The following is a 22,387-nucleotide window of genomic DNA, read 5'->3' as shown; positions in this document are numbered from 1 at the left end:
ATTCCATTAGAAATTATATAATCTGGCATTTAACCAGTAATTTTATTTTTAATACATTGAATGTAAAGACAATAAAGAAAATATTCAAATATGTAAAAGCTTTAAGAAATCCAGTGTTTTTCCAAACTCTTGTTGTCAAAGACAGTAAATATACAAGTACTGTAGCTACTGTCAAATTAGTTTGATGTGACGGTAAGAATTAAGCATTTTGGTCTACTCTAATAATTACCTGCTTTTCTAGAGGGGAACTGATGCTGTCTTCAGATCTGCTGATGGCACACTAAACTTCCCAATACAATTACAAGTTGAAATGCATAAGAGTCAAATCTAATTTCTAATATATGGGTTAACCATACCAACTTCAAGAAACAATTCCCAAATGACTTTTGATTTAAATGTCTCAGCCCAGTTACAGATATCTTGTACTTGTTTTCTGGAGGAAAAAAAACCCACCAACATGTATCATCAATATTAGGGTTTCTTTTGGTGGGATGGGAAAAATTAGTAAACTGCACTTGAGAGAATTAAAAGTTGTAAAAACCCAAGATGCTGCACACCCGTTCAGTTTATCACCTGCACATCAACTCTTGTTTTGAAAAGCTAAAATGCAATGCTATAAATTATCTTATTAAAACTGATACCTAATGCAAAATATGTTACTAGCACATGGGGAAAACATCTATGAATTATACCATGAGGGAAATAAAAGTTACAAAGAAATTTTTTCAAGCACATAGAAACCATAATTTGAAAATGGAAACCAAGATTAGACAATTGCAATGTGGACAGTTGACTCATTCCCAAGTATACATAAACTAGAAGTGAAACCATCAAGCAGAGGAATTTTTGTACAAATACACAGCTTACTATACAAAGCAATTCTGTACATTGTGCCTTATTAAATCGAATCACTTTTTTTGTATGCAACCATACTATTCACTTTGTGTATGGTGGTAGTGAAAGATCGTAGACGAACCTCTTCAGAATTGTTTATGAACTGTGGTCCTGACTCTTCCCATTTTTCTGGCACCTCCAGATCTTTATCTGTGTATATGAGAAGATCAAAAGAACCTGAAAAGCCAAAAATAAGCTGCATTGAAAACAAAATAGGGTGGCAGTACAGTGCCAAGAACAGACAGTCATTCAGAATGATATAGAAGTCTCTTTAAAAAGTGATTTCAGTTTTCAGCTCTGTCACTCTAGTCATACATCCGGAATCATACACTGAAAATGAACTTTCCTGATACTAGCAAATTTTGAGACGTTATTCTCCAAACTTGTCTTTATGTTCTATTTACTACCTCAGATATAACAAGGTTGCACATCAGGTACCTTGCTCCCAAGCCAGAAAACTGATATCAGAGATCATTTTCAGTATTCAAGATAATTGTTACCCTGGATCCAATATAGAACAGAAAACAGAAGCATAATGAACAAAGAACACAATGGAAAAAAAAACAAAAAACACAATAAAAGTCATCATACAAAACAATGTACAAGTTATATGTAACTGTTATATACATGTACATAGACTGGTTGTAATATACATAAACTGATTGTAATGAGATGAATTAAAAGACCTTGGGGAAAAACTAACTTCATGTCCAACCATGCAGTTTTTGAAAACTTACTGTAAATTCTGGTGTACAAGCCAACCCACCCCCCCAGTTTCAAGATCATAAAAGTGACTTTTTCATGTTACCTTTGTATAAGCCGACCCCTTTTGTAGAGGTTTCTGATTTAACCAGAAAAGATCACAAGATCTCACAAGCTGGTACTCAGCTTTGCCAGATTCGGAACCTGGAAATTTTGTGAACCACTACTTGCTAAGAAAATAGGCCTGCACATTGTAGAGCATTATAAGCAAATTCTTAGTAAATAAATCAGGGAAGGGAGTTTGGTATTAGCTCCCAATGGTAAAGAATCCTCTGAAATGTAACCCCTGTGAAACCAATTAGTGCTCATCGTAATTTCGTTAAAACATAACACGGGGTAGCGGGACCAGTACACGTACTCAGTATTGAGTTTGCGACCACCCTGTACAAAAAGTTAAAATGAATGCAATAGGATGCTGGCTTCAAGCTGAAGGTTGCTGATTTTGCTAAAGGAACGAATAATTCTGCAGCTACTAAGAAGTTTAGTGTAAATGAGAAATAAGTGAGAGAATGGAGAAAGGCAGAGGGCACGCTGAGGGAAATGCCAAAGACGAAATGTGCAAAACGTGGGAAATTATGCCAGTGGCCAGAACTAGAAGAAAAAGATTTGCTTTGGGTGAAGTACCAGTGATCCTCTGGATACATTGTAACCAGAGAAATTATTTGAGTTCAAGCATTGAATTGGGCCGAAATACACCGTGAGGTCAGTAAAAATTTCAAAGCTACGCGAAGTTGGTGTACCTGATTTATGAATAGACGTGATCTTGTGTTGAGACAAAAAACATAGATTGCTCAGAAACTGCCAGGTGATCTTGAGAATAAGATTACGGCCTTCCAATCGTTTGTAATCAAGCATCAAAAGGCACACCCTTACCTTCTCTCACTGATTGGTAACATGGACAAGATACCAATGCTCTTTGATTTTACAGGCAACTGCACTGTCAATCAGAAGTGGGAGAAAACAGTCCTTGTCAAAGCAACTGGACACGAGAAGCAACATTTTACTGTATGGCTGATGGGACCAAACTACCACCAATGGTGATTTTTAAGAGGAAAACATACCCAAAGAAAGAAAAATTCCCGCGCGGTGTTGTTTACATTCAAGAACGCTGCTGGATTGTCGAAGCGGGTTGTTTGAAGTGGGTTAAAGTGGTGTGGTGTCGACGTCCCAAAGGTTTCAGTGAAGAAAAGTCGCTACTTGTCTGGGGACATGTTCAAAACGCACTTGTCAGGTGAGACAAAAGCAGCATTGAAAGCTGAAAATACGGACATTGCAGTCATCCTTGGTGGTTTGACATCCATGCTCCAGCCACTAGATGTAAGCTTAAACAAACCATTCAAAGAACTCATGCGTCGACAGTGGAACAAATGGATGATGTCTGGACATCAGTCATTCACTCCAGCAGGAAATATGAGGTTTGCATCTCTAGCTACAGTTTCCGAGTGGGTAGAAATGAAGGCCGAGTGCATTGTGAAGGCCTTCAAGAAGTGCAGCATCAACAATGCTTTGGATGGCACTGAAGATCATTTGCTTTGGGAAGATGACAGAGATTTGACAGCCAGTAAAGATGCAAATGATGATGCTGAAGCAGAAACTGACAATCCTTACGATGATATGGTGACTGCCAAAGAATGGGATGCGATTTTCGGAGAGTCAGGTAATGAAGAGTATGAGAGTTTCAAGCTCTGAACATTTTACGACAACAGTATGTACAAGTAAATTGAGAAACAGAATGTGTTTTGTAGATCTTTACTTTTGTGTAAATTTCATAAGTGTTTGTATTTTCTTTTGTATTTGACTCAAAAACAGCCAATAAATACGACCTGTCTTCCATGTATTCGTTTTTCCAAAGTTGGCACCTTCTGTATAATCCAACCCCCTAATTTTAGGACCAAAATGTATATAACCATATAACAATTACAGCATGGGAACAGGCCATCTCGGCCCTTCTGGTCCATGCCGACGCTTACTCTCACCTAGTCCCACTGGCCCACACTCAGCCCATAACCCTCCATTCCTTTCCTGTCCATATACCTATTCAATTTTACTTTAAATGACAATACAGAACCTGCCTCTACCACTTCTACTGGAAGCTCGTTCCACTCCGAGTAAAGAAATTCCCCCTCGTGTTACCCTTAAACTTTTGCCCCATAACTCTTAAATCATGTCCTCTTCTTTGAATCTCTCCTACTCTCAATGGAAAAAGCCTATCCACGTCAACTTTATCTATCCCCCTCATAATTGGAAATACCTCTATCAAGTTCCCCCCTCAACTTTCTACGCTCCAAAGAATAAAGACCTAACTTGTTCATCCTTTCCCTGTAACTTAGGTGCTGAAACCAAGGTAACATTCTAGTAAATCTTCTCTGTACTCTCTCTATTTTGTTGATATCTTTCCTATAATTCGGTGACCAGAACTGTACACAATACTCCAAATTCAACCTTACCAATGCCTTGTACAATTTTAACATTACATCCCAACTCCTATACTCAATGCTCCGATTTATAAAGGCCATCATACCAAAAGCTTTCTTCTCCACCCTATCCACGTGAAATTCCACCTTCAGGGAACTATGCACCATTATTCCTAGATCATTCTGTTCTACTGCATTCTTCAATGCCCTGCCATTTACCATGTATGTCCTATTTGGATTATTCCTACCAAAATGTAGCACCTCACACTTATCAGCATTAAACTCCATCTGCCATCATTCAGCCCATTCTTCTAACTCTCTCTGCAAGCTTTGAAAACCTACTTCATTATCCACAATGCCACCTACCTTAGTATCATCTGCATACTTACTAATCCAATTTACCACCCCATCTACCAGATCATTAATGTAAATGACAGACAACATTGGACCCAGGACAGATCCCTGAGGCACACCACTAGTCACCGGCCTCCAACGGCCAAATTCTCGGCTTATACACCGGAATTTATGGTAATCAGTGATTTCTTTCTGTGTCTTGTATGAAGTGCAAATAATAGTTAAAAGTAATTAACCAGCAAGACAATTCTTGGGAAAATTCTGAAGCAGCACTCCTGAACTAAAATAGAATCTACTGATTAATGAAATGAAAGTAAGAAAGTTATTTACGGTCACTTAACACATGGCAACTAGCAAAAGTCAAGAAATTAACAGGTTGCATTCAGTAATGAGCAGATGGTTCAAAGAAATCATTCAATAACAAATACAACAATATTATAATATAAATATTTACTTACATCCAGTATCAAGCAAAGGCAAGAACGTTACTGTAGCAGTAATCTGTCTAATGACAGACCGGATTTCATCTTGGATAGCCTTTTCTGCTTTCTCTCTTGCTTGACTGCAATGAATAGAGGTACAAGGGAATAATCATAGTGAAAGCAATTAACAGTATCAGCTATCACCGAGCTCAGGAAGTAAATTTGTGTATCAGCATCTGGTAGGAAATCGACGAAATATCTATTCTGATTGATAATTGTCTAAATACTGTTGGATGGGTAGCCGTTCTGGAAGAAAAGACTACTCAGGAACTTTAATGCATTCTTACCATAATTTTGAAACAATACGTTTTTAAATATTCCTAGCCTAGAAAAGCTGAATATAAAAATTAGACAAAGCAGCTGAAAACATACAGGATAAATAAGCAGAACTGCAAAACAAGATTAAATATCTATAGCAACAGTAGCAGTAGGAAGAACTTGGGGTAATTATTACTGCATCAAAGCTCTAACCATGAAATCTAACCAGTAATATGCGATTCAAACTTAACTATTTCTGTTCTTGCCTTTATAAATAATCAGTCTAAAGTATCACCCAAAACTTAGGTAACAAGTGGATTAAAAAAGATCTTCAGAAAGGGGAAGTTGGGAGAATGCACACCTCATTGAGGGGGTCAGTGGTGAAGAGGGTAAGCAGCCTCAAACTCCCCAACTCTCAGAGAATCTATCCTGGGCCCAACATATCAATGCAGATCACAAAACCGGCACACCAGCAGCTATAATTCATTAGGGGTTTGAGGATATTTGTTAAGTAAATTTCTACAGATGTACATTGGAGCGCATTTTGACTGGTTGCATCGCTACCTGTTATGAAGGCTCCAACATGTGGGATAGCAAGGTACTATCATCGGGGAGGAGGTGCAGGAGATCGAAGATCTACACTTAATGTTTCAGGAGCAGCTTCTTCCTCCTTGCCATCTGATTTCTGAATACACTAAACACCACATCACTATTCCCTTTTGCACTATTTATTTAGTGTAACTTGCAGCAATTGGTTTGTCTTGCACCGCAACGCTGCCACCAAAACAAATTTCATGACATAGGTTAGCGATAATAAACCTGATTCTGATTATACTCAAGGAGAAAAATTATGAATATCACATACCATTTATAACTATGGAAGCAGAGACTTCCATGTTTCCCACTTGTGTAGTGTGGCTTTGCAAAGAACATAAACCAATAAATCTTTATTCAAATACATTTCACCCGAGCAAAGCCTTTACAAGTCATACTTACTGGATGACGCTCTTTTCTCACATACACAAAATTTCCATTAAAAGGAAAAGTATGAAAAATTCTAGGAAGTTATTTCACTAAAAGGGAAGCAATTAATTCAAAACTTTGAAGCAGGTCAGCTATGTTATGACGTTTGGCTTACATTTTCATTTTGGAATTGTGCATAGTTCTCAATACTTACCTTTTATCCGTCATGGTTTTGTCACACTCTATGTCAAACTGCCACCTCTCCAGCACCTCACTTGTTTCAATACTGTTGATAACCACTACAAGCCGTTGAACAAAGTGATTACATAACCAATCTGAAACAAAAAGATACAAAACAAATACCATCTTGCAAAGATAAAAATGACAATTTAATATCTCAACCAATTAAATGTATTAAATTTTCTCAACTTAACATTGTTTGGTGCACTATTGAAATAAGAACTTAACAGTTCAGAAACTGAACTACTACTGCTAAATGACATTTTAGACAGGAATGCCACACCAAATAGAACATAGAACAGTACAGTAACACTGTTCAAACCTTACAGTCTCTGATATTGTGCCAACATTTTAACCTATTCCACAGGCAATCTAACCCTTCCCTCCCACATAGCCCTCCATTTATGCCCATCTAATAGTCTCTTAAATGAACCTGATGCATCTTCCAATACCACTTCCTGCAATGTTTCATGCATTTGCCAGTCTGTTGCAAAAGAAAAGCAACTTGTGACCTCCCTTATACTTTCCTCCGATCACCTTAAAATTATGCCCACTTGTGTTAGACATTTCCGCCCTGGGAAATAGTCTCTGACTATCCATTCGATTTGTGCCACTTAATCATCTTGTACACTACTACTAAGTCACCCCTCGTCCATCTTTACTCCAAATAGAAAAGCCCGAGCTTGATCAATCTTTCCTCACGCTCTACAATCCAGGCGCATCTTTCCTGCATCCTCTACAGCTCCAACATCCTTCCTGTATACGAGTTGCTGGTTGCAAGGGACCAAACGCCAATTTTAATCAGGAATTATACGGATAGATTACTATCAAGAACCAGTCTTCCAAAATAAAATAAGCAATTTACAAGCAGTAATCATACAACATTGTCTACAAAGATTGCAGACTACTGTTTCACAACTGGAAATATTTTGGAAAATTAAAAATTAAAAAATCCCTTGCCCTTTTTACTTAGAGATATTTTATTAAACATCTTTAAAGACGCAGAAACCAGCCATTAGGCATGGGACATGGTGGTTTACACTATTATAAATTATGTAAAGAAACAAAAATGAATTTTTATGCCAACTGAACCACAATGAAAATCTCAGGATAAGATCAGGGAATGAATTAAGTGTCTATACTGCCACCTAAAATCTATTAAAGACATTTGCTTTAATAATCAATATTTGGGTTATTTATATATGCAAGGAGCCTAGCTTCAATATTGTGATAAAGAATTTAGGTATCTAGTTTTGTGCTCAGAAACCTTCACACCATCTACAGGTACAGTGGATTTTGATGAAATGGGATATCAGTTATTCTCAACGGTAGCATAGTGGTTAGCATGCGTCATCACAGCTTGGGGTGTCCCAGAGTTCAGGGTGCAATTCTCATGCCGTTCTATAAGGAGGCTCAGTACGTCCTCCCTGTAAAATGCATGGGTTTTCTCCGCATCCTCCATTTTCCTCCAACAGTCCAAGGCATAACAAGCAGGTTAAGTCAGCATTGGAAATTGTCCTGTGATAAGGTCAAGGTTAGTCTGGTTTGCCAGGGTTTGCTGGGGTGACGTGGCTTGAAAAGTTGGAAGGGCCTACTTCGCACTGTATTATTAAAAAATTAAAGAAAAACTAATACAGAAAATAGGCGGGATTCCCTTCATTTATTGGGGACACAATGCCACTTAATTCGGACATAAGATTGTAGCCAAACAGTTTTTAACCAGCGTCAGTTGCAGGTACTTGTGTGGCTTGAAGACAAGGTAAGTGATGAAGATGACACATCTGACCTTGAGCGACTGACTAAACAGGATGCCAGGAAATTTATTTTTGGATTATGACACTACTTCAAGCAGGAAGGCAATGAAGGTAGTCCATTATCAGCACAAAGTGTCCGAGCTGACTTTGTTTATTTTCAGAACACAGCAAGGTACACTGTATTAATTTCTCCATCAAAACTATTAGGAACTAATACAGTTTTGTAGTACTGCAGTAGTATTGGTAGTGTTCTAATTTGTTCTGTATTTCATTCAGTTACTCAGTTAGACAGTAGTTTGCCACTTTTATGCCTTTTTAACCACTAAGCTTCAATTAATTTGGGAAGCCGCTTAACTGGGCCAAGGGTACCAGTCCCAAAGTATCCCAATTAACCAGAAGCCACTATTTGAACATTTTAAGTGTATTGCATCAGTTGAGATACAGTATGTTTCCATTTAAATACCCAAATTACTTTTCTACACCCAAAATGTTGAAGTTGAAACTTATCTTTGTGACTAAAAGTACTTTGAGTTCAGAGGGATTCTTCCAAAATGCCTACTTATGCAATGCATAGATCTTTTACATAAAACATAGAAAACCTACAGCACAATACAGGTCTTTCGGCCCACAAAGCTATGCCGAACAAGTCCTTACCTTAGAAATTACCTAGGATTACCTATAGCCTTCTATTTTACTAAGCTCCATGTACCTATCCAAAAGTCTCTTAAAAGACCCTATCGTATCCACCTCCACCATCGTCACCGGCAGCCCATTCCACGCACTCACCACTCTTGCGTAAAAACTAACCCCTGACAACTCCTCTGTACCTACTTCCAAGCATCTTAAAACTGTGCCCTCTCGTGCTAGCCATTTCAGCCCTGGGGAAAAGCCACTGGCTAGCCACACGATCAATGCCTGTCATCATCTTATTAACCTCTATCAGGTCTCATCTCATCCTCCGTCGCTCCAAGGAGAAAAGGCCAAGTTCACTCAACCTATTCTCATAAGGCATGCTCCTTAATCCAGGCAACATCCTTGTAAATCTCGTCTGCACCTTTTCTATTGTTTCCAAATCCTTCCTGTAATGAGGCAACCAGAATTGAGAACAGTACTCCAAGTGGGGTCTGACTGAGGTCCTATATAACTACATTACTTCTTAGCTCCTAAACTCAATCCCATGATTGATGAAGGCCAATGCACTGTATGCTTTCTTAACATCAGAGTCAACTTGCGCAGCAGCTTTGAGTGTCCTATGGACTCCGACCCCAAGATTCCTCTGATCCTCCACACTGCTAAGAGTCTTACCATTAATACTATATTCTGCCATCATATTTGACCTACCAAAATGAAACACCTCACACTTATCTGGGTTGAACTCCATCTGCCACTTCTCAGCCCAGTTTTGCATCCTATCAATGTCCCGCTGTAACCTATGCCAGTCCTCCACAATATCCACAACAACCCCAACCTTCATGTCATCAGCAGTTTTACTAAGCCAACCCTCCACTTCCAGGTCATTTATAAAAATCACAAAGAGTAGGGGGTCCCAGAACAGATCCCTGAGGCACACTACTGGTCACCGAACTCCATGCAGAATATGACGTGTCCACAACCACTCTTTGCCTTCTGTGGGATCCAGTTCTGGATCCATAAAGCAATATCTTCTTGGATCACATGTCTCCTTACTTTCTCAATAAGCCTTGCATGGGGGTACCTTATCAAATGCCTTACTGAAATCCAGATACACTACATCTACTGCTCTACCTTCAACAATGAGTTTAGTCACATCCTCAAAAAATTCAGTCATACTCATAAGACACAACCTGCCTTTGACAAAGCCATGCTGACTATTCCTAATCATATTATGCCTCTCCAGATGTTCATAAATCCTGCCTCTCAGGATCTTCTCCATCAACTTACCAACCACTGAAGTAAGACTCATAGTCTATAATTTCCTGGGCTATCTCTACTCCCTTTCTTGAATAAAGGAACAACATTCGCAGCCTTCCAATCCTCTGGAACGTCTCCCATCCCCATTGATGAGGCAAAGATCATTGCCAGAGGCTCAGCAATCTCCTCCTTCGCTTCCCACAGTAGTCTGGGGTACATCTCATCCAGTCCCAGCGACTTATCCAACTTGATGCTTTCCAAAAAGCTCCAGCACATCCTCTTCCTTAATATCTACATGCTCAAGCTTTCAGTCCGCTGCAAGTCATTACTACAATCACCAAGATCCTTTTCCATAGTGAATACTGAAGCAAAGTACTCATCAAGTACCTCTGCTATCTCCTCCGGTTCCATATACACTTTTCCATTGTCACACTTGGTTGGTCCTATTCTCTTACATCTTATCCTCTTGCTCTTCGCATGCTCGTAGAATGCTACAGGGTTTTCCTTAATCCTGTCCACCAATGGCCTCCTCATGGCCCCTTCTGGCTCTCCTAACTTCATTTAACTTCTTCTTACTAGCTTTATATAATCTTCTTTCTTTTTAAATCTTTTTATTGATTTTAAATAAACATAAATGAAACATGAATACAAAGAACTTGAGAGTACATAATTAATAGGTTAAGGTATAAATACAGGTAGATGATAATCCATATATAATAACCTCCCAAACTCAAAGTAGTTACACAAAATGGAGAAAATAAGAAAAATCCCCCCAAAAAAATGGGGAAAATCTAACCAACATGGGCCAATGCATTATATCAATTATACACAGTAGCGTCAATAACTCCACACCTCCATCCAAATAATTAAGGATGATAAAAGTAAGGTTTAGGAAAAGTCAGTTTAGCTCATATGAAAATGTTGAATAAATGGTCTCCAAGTTTCTTCAAATTTAACTGAAGGGTCAAAGACAACACTTCTAATTTTTTCTACACTCAAACAAGAAATAGTTTGAGAAAACCACTGAAATATAGTTGGAGGATTAATTTCTTTCCAGTTCAATAGAATAGATCTTCTAGCCATTAATGTAACAAATGCAATCATCCGCTAGGCTGAGAGGGATAAACGACTATTCTGCACCATTGATAAACCGAAAATTGCAGTAATAGGATGTGGTTGCAATTTAATATTCAGAACTGTTGAAATAATACCAAAAATATCTTTCCAATAATTTTGCAAACAGGGGCAAGACCAAAAAATGTGAGTCAATGAAGCGACTTCAAAATGACATCTGTCACAGGTTGGATTATATAATCTTGTAGATCTCTATCATTACCTAGTTTTTTTGAACCTTTCGTAATCTTTGCTTTTTTTCTTGACTTGATTTACAACAGCCTATGCACACCACGGTTCCTCTACCCTACCACCCTTTCCCTGTCTTATTGGAATGTACCTATGCAGAACTCTGCGCAAATATCCCTTGAACATTTGCAACATTTATTCTGTACATTTCCCTGAGATCTGTTCAAAATCTATACTTCCAAGTTCCTGCAACACTTTTCTAACTTGTCTGTTCCTATCCCTCTCCAATGCTATGGTAAAGGAGATAGAACTGTGATCACTATCTCCAAAATGCTCTTCCACTGAGAGATCTGACACCTGACCAGGTTCATTTCACACTACCAGATGAAGTACAGCCTCTCCTTTTGTAGGCTTATCTACATACACTACATATCTACATCTAGAACAGTAACTTATTCCTTAAGCACTTACTGTTTCTAAACAGCTGATATGAGCATTAACGTGCTCAAAAATGTTAATAATTTAATAGAAAACATACTTCAATCAACTAATTTCTTTCTGGAATTAATCTCCCATGATATTTTTAATTATACTTCCCCCTTTCCGTCTCAATACCGATGACTTACACTCAGTAGCAGCAGCAAAGAAAATGGGGGTTCAGAATAAAGAAATTGATGCAAAGATTAGCACCACATAGAATGGGTCAGAAGCAAATAAGTACATTCCTGCAGTATGAGCTATACCAGCAAAATGCAACAGCAGGGAAAGTTGAAAGGGAGAATTGTGGAGATAAAACAAAATGTTCTAATATAGTGTCTTTAATTATCTTAACGAACCGAAAGCAATGGGAGCAATAGACTCCAGATAGTTTCTGTGGACAAATTAGACCAGAGGACCCATTTCCATGGTGTATAAAATTATGAAGTACAAGGCTGAAAATTAATTTCACTTCAGGACTAAATTTAACAAGCACCTACTAAAACATTTCACAAAAATGTTCAAATTGCTGTAACAAAATAAAAAATAAATTAAGTCATACCTTTCAGCTGGCCAACTACATTCTTCAGATAATTGTTAAGGACAGGATCTGTTGTAACAAGCATTGTAAGCCCGTACTTCTGTACTCGTGTGAAAGATTCTGGTGGGTAGATTCCACGTTGGTACAAGATGCTGTTGATGCCATAATCTAAAAAAATTAAATTAACCCCAGCCGTTAAAACCAAACCATTTGCCCTATTATGTAGTTAGGTAATATTTCAGTATTATGACAAAACATTTAACCATATGCACTGGGTCACCAAGATGCTACCAAGCTGTACCTAGTTATAGATACGTCCGTGTTCCTGTACACCACCAGATTGGGATATTTTCTGAAAACATTTTGCCATTTGTCTTAAAATAATAGCTTTTGAAAACAGGATGAAGGGCCAATGTTATTTGCATGTACATCTCCAGCCAAAGGAGAAATTATTGAGTGTAAGAACTAATTCCTAATAGTAATCAGAGAAATTCATGCAGTACACACTGCCAGGTTCTTCTGATTGACTATAAATGAACACACACCTGTGTGCCTCTGGATTCTGTTTTGGGTTGGGCTGATCTCCCTAATTGGTGCTGCCCTCCTGTGTTCAATTGTTGGAAAATAAGGTGGATTGCATTTGTTGTAAATTTAACATAGACAGTGGTAATGTTTGAGTAACCTTGTATATACATTGGTTGATTAAGCACTCTTGTTATTTAAATTCATTATGGGTTATACGTTTAAATACTTGAATCACAAATGTCATCATGCTACCATGTGATATGTGAGCTGAATGAAATCCCAAAGTTACACAACCATTTCAGACTTCTGCGTTTTCTTTCGAAATATTTTAACATTTTTGGCGATGAGGTATTTTTAAAATAAACCCGAAACAGCTAATGACCTCTTGAGGAAGAGCAAGATATTCTAACTAAAAAAAAAAGTGAGAAAGTAGTGTTTTTATTAAAAACACCAGTGCACACCCACAGAGATAGTCATTAAAAGTGGTACAGTATGTTTTTTGGAATGGAAGACCCAATCATGTCTTTTTTTTAAAAAAAGTTAGAAAATTGAAGAATGCACAGGTTCATAAAGAGTGACTATTTGGTGACACTAATTTTTAAAAAAAGAGAAATGACTGGCTATGTCAGAAAGGCATTTAATTACACAACAGATAATTAGATTTTATAAACTGAGCTAATTTAACAGTATTTTTTAAAGGAAATGAAATGGTCAATGAGAAACAAGTACCAGTTTTGCTAAGTGCATTGGGTTTTAAGCAATACAGTTTACTTCTAAGTTTAACTGCTGAAACCAAACTAGCAGAAATGAGATTCCATGATATTGTCAAAATAATGCAGGAACATTTAGAACCAAAGCCATTGCCATTCCTCCTCTCATTTACCCCTTGATCATGACCTCACTAAGGAACACCAGGCCATTGTCTCCTATACCATCACCAACCTTATCAGCTCTGGGGATCTCCCATCCACTGCCACCGACCTCATAGTTCCCACACCCCGCACTTCCCATTTCAACCTCCTACCCAAGATCCACAAACCTGCCTGCTCAGGTAGACTTATTGTCTCAGCTTGCTCCTGCCCCACCGAACTCACTTCTGCATACTTTGACACTGTCTTATCCCCCCTTTTTCAATCTCTTCCCACCTATGTTCGTGACACTTCTCACGCTTTGAATTTTTTCAATGATTTTAGGTTCCCTGGCCCCCACCGCCTTATTTTCACCATGGATGTCCAGTCCCTATATACCACCATCCCCCATCGGGATGGTCTCAAAGCTCTTCGCTTCTTTTTGGATTCTAGACCTAACCAATTCCCCTCTACTACCACTCTCCTCCATCTAGCGGAATTAGTTCTTACTCTCAATAATTTCTCCTTTGGCTCCTCCCACTTCCTCCAAACCAAGGGTGTAGCCATGGGCACCCGTATGGGTCCCAGTTATGCCTGCCTTTTTGTTGGCTTTGTGGAACAGTCCAAGTTCCAAGTCTATACCGGTATTCATCCCCTTCTTTTCCTTCGCTACATTGACGACTGCATTGGCGCTGCCTCCTGCATGCATGCTGAGCTCGTCGACTTCATTAACTTTGCCTCCAACTTTCACCCTGCCCTCAAATTTACCTGGTCCATTTCCGACATCTCCCTCCCCTTTTTTGATCTCTCTGTCTCCACTTCTGGAGATGGCTTATCTACTGATATCTACTATAAGCCTAAAGACTCTCACAGCTACCTGGACTATTCCTCTTCCCACCCTGTCTCTTGCAAAAAGGCTATCCCCTTCTCACAATTCCTCTGTCTCCGCCGCATCTGCTCTCAGGATGAGGCTTTTCATTCCAGGACGAAGGAGATGTCTTCCTTTTTTAAACAAAGGGGCTTCCCTTCTTACACCATCAACTCTGCTCTCAAACGGATCTCTCCCATTTCTCGCTCATCTGCCCTCACCCCATCCACCCACCACCCCACTCGGGATAGGATTCCCCTTGTCCTCACCTACCACCCCACCAGCCTCCAGGTCCAATAATTCTCCGTAACTTCCACCATTTCCAACGGGATCCCACTACCAAGCACATCTTTCCCTCCCCCGCTTTCTGCTTTCCGCAGGGATCGCTCCCTACGCGACTCCCTTGTCCACTCCCCCCCCCCCCCATCCCTTCCCACCGATCTCCCTCCTGGCACTTATCCTTGTAAACAGAACAAGCGCTACACCTGCCCTTACAGTTCTTCCCTCACCACCATTCAGGGCCCCAGACAGTCCTTCCAGCTGAGGCGACACTTCACCTGTGAGTCGGCTGGTGTGGTATACTGTGTCCGGTGCTCCCAGTGTGGCCTTTTACATATTGGTGAGACTGGGAGACTGTTTCGCTGAACACCTACGCTCGGTCCACCAGAGAAAGCAGGATCTCCCAGTGGTCACACATCTTAATTCCACATTCCATTCCCATTCTGATATGTCTATCATGGCCTCCTCTACTGTCAAAATGAATCCAATCTCAGGTTGGAGGAACAACACCTTATATACCGTCTGGGTAGCCTCCAACCTGATGGCATGAACATTGACTTCTCTAACTTCCGTTAATGCCCCTCCTCCTCTTCTTACCCCATCCCTGACATATTTAGTTGTTTGTTTTTTTTCTTCTCTCTTTCTGCCTGTTCTCCATCTCTCTCTCTGGTGCTTCCCCCTCCCCTTTCTTTCTCCCGAGGCCTCCCGTCCCATGATCCTTTCCCTTCTCCAGCTCTGTATCACTTTCACCAATCACCTTTCCAGCTCTTAGCTTCATCCCACCCCCTCCGGTCTTCTCCTATCATTTCGCATTTCCCCCTCCCCCCACTACCTTTCAGTTAGTTCTGACGAAGGTTCTCGGCCTGAAACGTCGACAGTGCTTCTCCTTATAGATGCTGCCTGGCCTGCTGTGTTCCACCAGCATTTTGTGTGTGTTGGTTGGAACAAAGCCATTGTTGATTTCAAAATGCTTTAAGGTTCATAACCAAAATCAAAAGGGAGTCCAATTTAGTGTATGTGGCTGAATTGAAGCAATTGTCTGAGCATTTAATGATACACTCATAAAGAGTTTAGTTTGTGGAATCTCATAAGACAGCATTCAAAAAGTACTCCTAACTGAAACACAACTCTAATTTAAAAAAGCATTTGAAATTGCTGTTTCAGTGGAAACTGCAGACAGAGATGCTACAAGTTGCAGTCAGGAACAAAATTGCAAAATCTAAACAGAGACCAGTCTGGCAGAAAAAAATTGTGTTGCTGTTGTAGCAGGAACTCACATTCACCAAACAAGTGCAGGTTTAAAAGATGAAACTTGCAGAAAATGCAAAAAGTAGGACACACAGAGCACGCCAGGCAGATCAAAATAAATGCACTGTAGAGAGTAGAGAAAAAGATAAAAGTCGTTGCAGTTTCAAAAAAAAGCACTAATTTGCATGCTGATGAAAAACCTGATAATGATGAGAGTGACAAAGGATTTATAGTGTAGCCTAGAGATTTATAGTGTGAAAATTAACAATAGACAAGCCATATGGGTTATGCCAGAAGTGAATGGCAAATTCATTAAAATGGAGTTGGGCACTGGCTCTGGAAATTAAACCAACAAGCTACATTGAGCTTGTATGTGATAAAAACAGAAGAACCAGCATTGTGGGGGTGATTGGCTATGAACTCCAACTTGACCAGAAATCCATCCAAATTTGTATGCCTCATGCCCTACAATGAAGCCATATGAATTAAGAAAGATACTGGATGATGCCACAGCAGTGTTCAAGGATGGCATTGTAAAACTCAATGACACTCCTCTTTACATATTCTTCCCTAATGGAAATCAAATGTCTCCCTATTACTGCAGAGATTATCCAAAGGGAACCCAGGAAAGATCCCACACTTTCTCAGGTCTGTATGACCACCCAAAGTGGCTGGAATGTGCAAAAGAAACTCTAGTTCTCCCACTTTTACCAGTGTTGTGATGAACCTGTACTTGACAAGGGTTGCCTTATGTGGTTATTTAGAGTTGTTATGTCAACCAAGCTGAAAGCTGAAGTGTGGGAGAACTACACACCAGTCAGCTAGGCATGGCCATAATGAAAGCATTGGCTCACAGCTTTGTCTGGTGGCCTGGGATAGATCAGCAGATGGAGCAGTTTGCCAAGCACCATACAGGATGCTAACATGTCCAGAAGATGCCAAGTGCAGTGTCTCTCCATCTCTGGGAATGAGGGTACATACAGATTTTGCCAAACTGTTCATGGGCACAAGTTTCTTGGTAGTAGTGGATGCAGCCTCAAAGTAGCCAGCAGTGTTGAGAAGACTCTTTACAAGGACTGGTGTTCCAGAACACTCAGTAACAATGGCAGAGGTTTCTGCCATTCCTAAAAATGAACGGAGTAAGACACATTACATATGCCATAGCACACAGCCACAAATGATTTGGACGAAAGGTTTGTCCAGAACACACCAAGCAATGTCAGCAGAACACGTTACACTAATACCGAACCAGAATCTTACTTGGGATCCTGGATCGTCCTTTGCGTTTACTCTTGGTTCTCATCAAACCTAATCTTAGGAGCAGGACGTAGGACAAGCAGCTGAGACAAAGTGGTCCGATGCTGCACTCCTGAGCAAGCAGTACTGGTGAGGGACTACAAAGGTGATCAAAAGCGGATAACTGGAAAGATTAAGAACAAAACAGGACCACTCTACTACACAGTAGAGATTGCATCTGATGTCATCTGAGATGACACATCAGTCATTTGAGGAGTGCAGAGTCAACCGTTAGAGAAGGAAGTTGGCAACCACTACTTTCCCTGCAGTCTCAGAGTCAACTCCTATGACCACCATGGAGGAGGCCCCAGAACCTGAGATTGTTTCAGGGTCATCAGTCTCACCTGCCAAGCAGTAATGGACCTTGTCAGAAGATGTTATCACTCTTTACATCAACATTTGCACCAGTGCCTGGTATGGGGCTTCCCATGGACAGGATCAAGAGGTTGTAGTCTTTTCAGCTCCATCACATGCAGAAACCTCCCATCATGAAGGACATCTTTAAAAGGTGATGCTTCAAGACGGTAATGTCTATCATTAACGACCCTCAGCATCCAGGATATGCCCTCTGCTCATTACTACCATCAGGGAGGAGGTACAATAGCCTGAAGACCCACATTCTAGATTTAGGGGACAGCATCTTTCCCTTTCTCATCAAATCTCTTAATAATCTATGAACTCAGGGGCACTTCAGCGCTATTTATTTTTATGACACGATTTGTACGTCTTACCCTGTACTGCTGCCACAAAACAGGAAATTTCATGATTCAGATAAAGTACCCACTGCCATAATAAAATCATGACATATTTTCCAGATTCCACAAATGGTAGTCTTGAAACTAAATACACCATGCTATAGTAGAGAAGTGACATTTACATTACAAAATACATCATTACATCTTGAAAAGACTTCAAAGCTCAGTTATTAAATTGAAGACAAGACTGCAAATGCTGGAATATTGAATAAAAACAGAAGGCTGGAAATAGCCGGCCAGTCATTCAGCACTTGTGAAGGCACAAGGTGTAAGCTCACTTTCTAGGTTGAGATCTTCCATCATGACTCAGATGGACTAAGAAAGAGTGCCAATATATAACAGTACAAAGGGGAGAGGGATGGAGGCAAGTAGGTGACCAGAGAACACAGATGGAAAAGGAATGATGTGGGGAGAGGGGGTTGGTATAATGAACAATTGGAGAAGTTAGTTTGACCTCTTCATTTCCACGGTGTAGCAGAATGAGATAGACCAGCTAGTTAAGTGGTATTGTAACAACAACCTTGTACTCAATGTCAGTAAGACCAAGGAAATTATTGTGGACCTTCAGACTGGGAAGTTGAGAGAACATATATCAGCCCTTCTCAAGGGGGTCAGTAAGGGGAAGGGTGAGCTTGGAACCCAACAAACTTGTAAAATTACAAAAGGACATATCTATGGTTACATTCAATAAGGAGTTTGAATTACAAATTTAGCACGTCACCAAGGACTCTTGCAGACTTCCACAGATGTACTGTGGACAGCATTCTAACTGGTTGCATCATTGACTGGTACCAAGAGACAATTGCTCAGGATCGGAAAAATCTGAAGAGGGTTATAAACTTAGCTTCAGCAGGGACACCCCCCCCCCCCCTATCATTGAGGACGTTTTCAAAAGGTGGCATCCAACATTAAGGACCTTCATCATCACCCAGGACATACCCTCTTCTCATTACTGCTATCAGAAAGGAGGTACTGGAGCCTGAAGACACTGACTTAATATTTTAGGAACAACTTCCTCCCATCCACTACCAGATTTCTGGACAGAAAATGAACTAATGAATGCTATCTCACTATTTTTTGTTCTACTTATTTGATCTTTTTGTACAATCTATTACATTTAATAGCACATTTTACGTATTGCACTCTAGTTTACAACATATGTCAGTGAAGATGAACCTGATTCTGATTGGAGAAGCTGAGAAAGGGTCAATGTGAGAGTGGGAAGGAATTAGAATTACATGCAACCGGAAGCTCGAGATGGCTGTTGCAGACAATGCTCTGTAAGACAGTCACTTAATTGAGCATTAAGTGTAGTAGTCTAGGTTGAAAAAGGTTCAAGTGAACCTCAGCCTTAGGGCTGTTAAGTCCCTGGATGGTGGTGATCTTACTAGTGCAGCAACAGGTGCCGGGTTCAGCGAGGGTGTCTGGGAAGCAATGAGTAGACCAAGAAACCCAAAAAGCAGTTCCTAGCTGAAAGCAATATGTGGGCAAAGAGGGAAAGACGTGAAGTGGCAGGGTCACATTAGATGAATTTGCGTTTGATGTGGAAGTTGGTTGGGTGAAAGGTGAGGGCAAGGGAGCTCTCGTGCTTTTCTGTATCAATGGTGGGTAGGGGAGAAGAACAGACCATACTTACAAGAAATAAAAAAGTACCTGTAAGGGCATGAACAGATGTGGTGCAGATGGGGCAAACTAGTAAAATGGAAAGCATTCTTACAGGACAGTAAATGTAACAGTAGGATTTGTGACATCTGGGTTTCTGTCTGATTCTAACAAAACAATAACATAAATAAAGAATTTTCCAATTTCAGGCATTTCACAATTGCATATTTTTCCTCCTATACAAACTCACTTGTCATCCACATCCCCTTTTCTTTGGTCCATTCCTGCCATCTCCTGGTTTGGGCCATCACTCCCTCCCCACCTACCTACCAGCCCCTCTCCCACACCTTCATATTGTTAATAAACTGGCAATCGTTTCCATTCTGAAACATTGACATTTTACTTCCCTCTACTAATGTTGATTCGCCCATTGTTCTTCCAACAGCCAATTTTTAAATTACAAAATTCTTTTTGTCGCCATAAGTTGGTACTATTCACAAAACTTTGATGTCATTAAAAAGGATAAACACAAGAGATTCTGCAGATGCTGGAAATCTTGAGCAACAGATATAAAATGCTGAAGGAACTCAGCAGGTCTGGAAGCATCTATGGCGGGGGTGGGGGGAAATAAACAGTCTATCTTTTGGACCAAGTCCCATTATCAGGACTGGAAGGGAGAGCAGAAGCCAGAATGAAAAGGTTGGAGGAGAGGAATGAAGAAGCCAAGAGGGAATAGGTGGAAGAGGTGAAGGGGCTGAGAAGAATCTAACAGGACAATGCTACCCACCATTGAGGACATCTTCAAAAAGCAGTGACTCAAGAAAGCAGCATCCCTCATTAAGGACCCTCACTATCTGGAACAAGTCCTCTTCCCATTACTAACATCAGGAGCAGGTACAGTACAGGAGCCTGAAGACTCGCAGCTTCTTCACTTCTGCCATATTTTTGAATGGTCCATGAAACCAAAAACATGACCTCGCTATTCCTCTTTTGCACTAGTTATTTATTTATAATTGTAGTTTTTAAACAATTGTATGTCTTGCACTCTACTGCTGCCACAAAACAAATGTCACAACATCTTACAGTGAAAATAAACCTGATAGTGATATAGGCTGGCAAACTGACTGTGTTGAATTCTTCTCTCTTCTGAAATTCTCCTGCTGACATGATGTATACAACTGCATTATTAGAAACTTTGTCTAATATAAAAAGACAATTGAATTGACTTTATTATTTACATCCTTCATATACATGAGGTAAAAATCTTTGTGTTACATCTCCATCCAAATGTGCAATGTGAAATTTATAATAAATAGTATGTACAATAGGACAGTCAATAACATAAAAATACAATTGCATCAGCATGAATTAATCAGCCACTTGTTTAGTTTTAGCTCATTCTCTGCACACATCTGAATTAGCAATATATTTTTTTCAAGCCATTGCATTCAAATCATTCGACTTCTGTAACCTTACCCAATCCAGTAAACCGTGATCTGTGTCCTTTCATTTCTGGCCACGAGTTCTCCAAAATCCCATGCCACACAGCTGTGCCTTTAGTTGTTCAGGCCCCAAAAATTTCTTCCTTAAGCATCACCTTTTTATCTGATCTCATTAAAGGTGCTACTGAGTTTTTTTTTCACGCCAAAACACATGCAAAGACACAACTGTAAAGCATTTTTCTGTGGCAAAAGTAACTGTGCAAGTTATTTTCTTGTCCATATCAGTACTTATTATGTGATTAGGAAAAGCCCCATTCAATTTGGCATCAAATCTAAACCCATGTACAAAGCACATACATGTGTATATTTCAACAAAATTTCTGCTTCACAATCTACTCGTTTGTAGAGCAAACACGAGGAAATCTGCAGATGCTGGAAATTCGAGCAACACACACAAAATGCTGGTGGAACACAGCAGGCCAGGCAGCATCTATAAGGGGAAGCACTGTCGACGTTTCGGGCCGAGACCCTTCCTCAGGACTAACTGAAAGGACTTTCCTTTCAGATGCCGCCTGGCCCGCTGTGTTCCACCAGCATTTTGTGTGTGTTACTGGTTTGTAGTACACTTTAGGCATTGTTAGAGTAACAGCACAGCACAGGAACAGATCTGAGCCCACAATATCAGTCAGTGGCTGGTCTGAAGCAAAATTAAGCTAATCCGTCTGTCAGCACATGACCCATGTCTCTCCACTCTTCAAAATCATGCCCGCATCCAGGTCTCTTGAATGCCACTTGAAAAATCACCCTTCGGCCACGCAACGGCCCCCCGCAGTACCAACCTGGGCATCCACCTTCCTTTCCTTATTTCTGCCCCGGTACCCGAGTACTTACTGAAGAACTCCGCCACGATCTCGGCGCTGCCCCGGAGAGTAATCCCTTCCCGCGCCGCGACTTTACCCGCCATCACATTCAAACCCGCCGACAGAAAATCCGCATGCGCAGTCCGGACGATCACCCCGCACCGCGCCTGCGCAGTGAAAGGAAGGCGAGGAGCGGCGATCGTCACGCGTACGCCTGCGCAGTGAAAACAGACGTGTGACGTAAACACGCACAAGAGAATATGCTGGAAATCCGAGTTACGCAGCGCACAAAGTAGTGGAGGAACTCAGCAGGCCAGGCAGCATCTTTGGAAG

At 40.4% G+C, this 22,387-nt stretch overlaps 1 protein-coding gene across 1 annotated transcript; it reads right to left on the bottom strand.

Moving 5' to 3' along the window:
- Positions 1-29: 29 nt before the first annotated feature.
- mad2l1 (MAD2 mitotic arrest deficient-like 1 (yeast)) lies at positions 30-22,212 on the bottom strand. Its single transcript, XM_059988511.1, has 5 exons — positions 22,086-22,212; positions 12,353-12,499; positions 6,342-6,462; positions 4,883-4,986; positions 30-1,071 (listed from the first exon to the last, which is right to left on the bottom strand). The coding sequence occupies exons 1-5, from the start codon at positions 22,156-22,158 to the stop codon at positions 899-901; spliced, it is 618 nt and encodes a 205-aa protein (XP_059844494.1). The 5' UTR covers positions 22,159-22,212; the 3' UTR covers positions 30-898.
- Positions 22,213-22,387: the final 175 nt, after the last annotated feature.

The sequence above is a fragment of the Hypanus sabinus genome, chromosome 14, assembly GCF_030144855.1.
Source record: "Hypanus sabinus isolate sHypSab1 chromosome 14, sHypSab1.hap1, whole genome shotgun sequence".
NCBI classification, from domain to species: Eukaryota; Metazoa; Chordata; class Chondrichthyes; order Myliobatiformes; family Dasyatidae; genus Hypanus; species Hypanus sabinus.
This window is presented reverse-complemented; position numbering and strand designations above follow the sequence as displayed.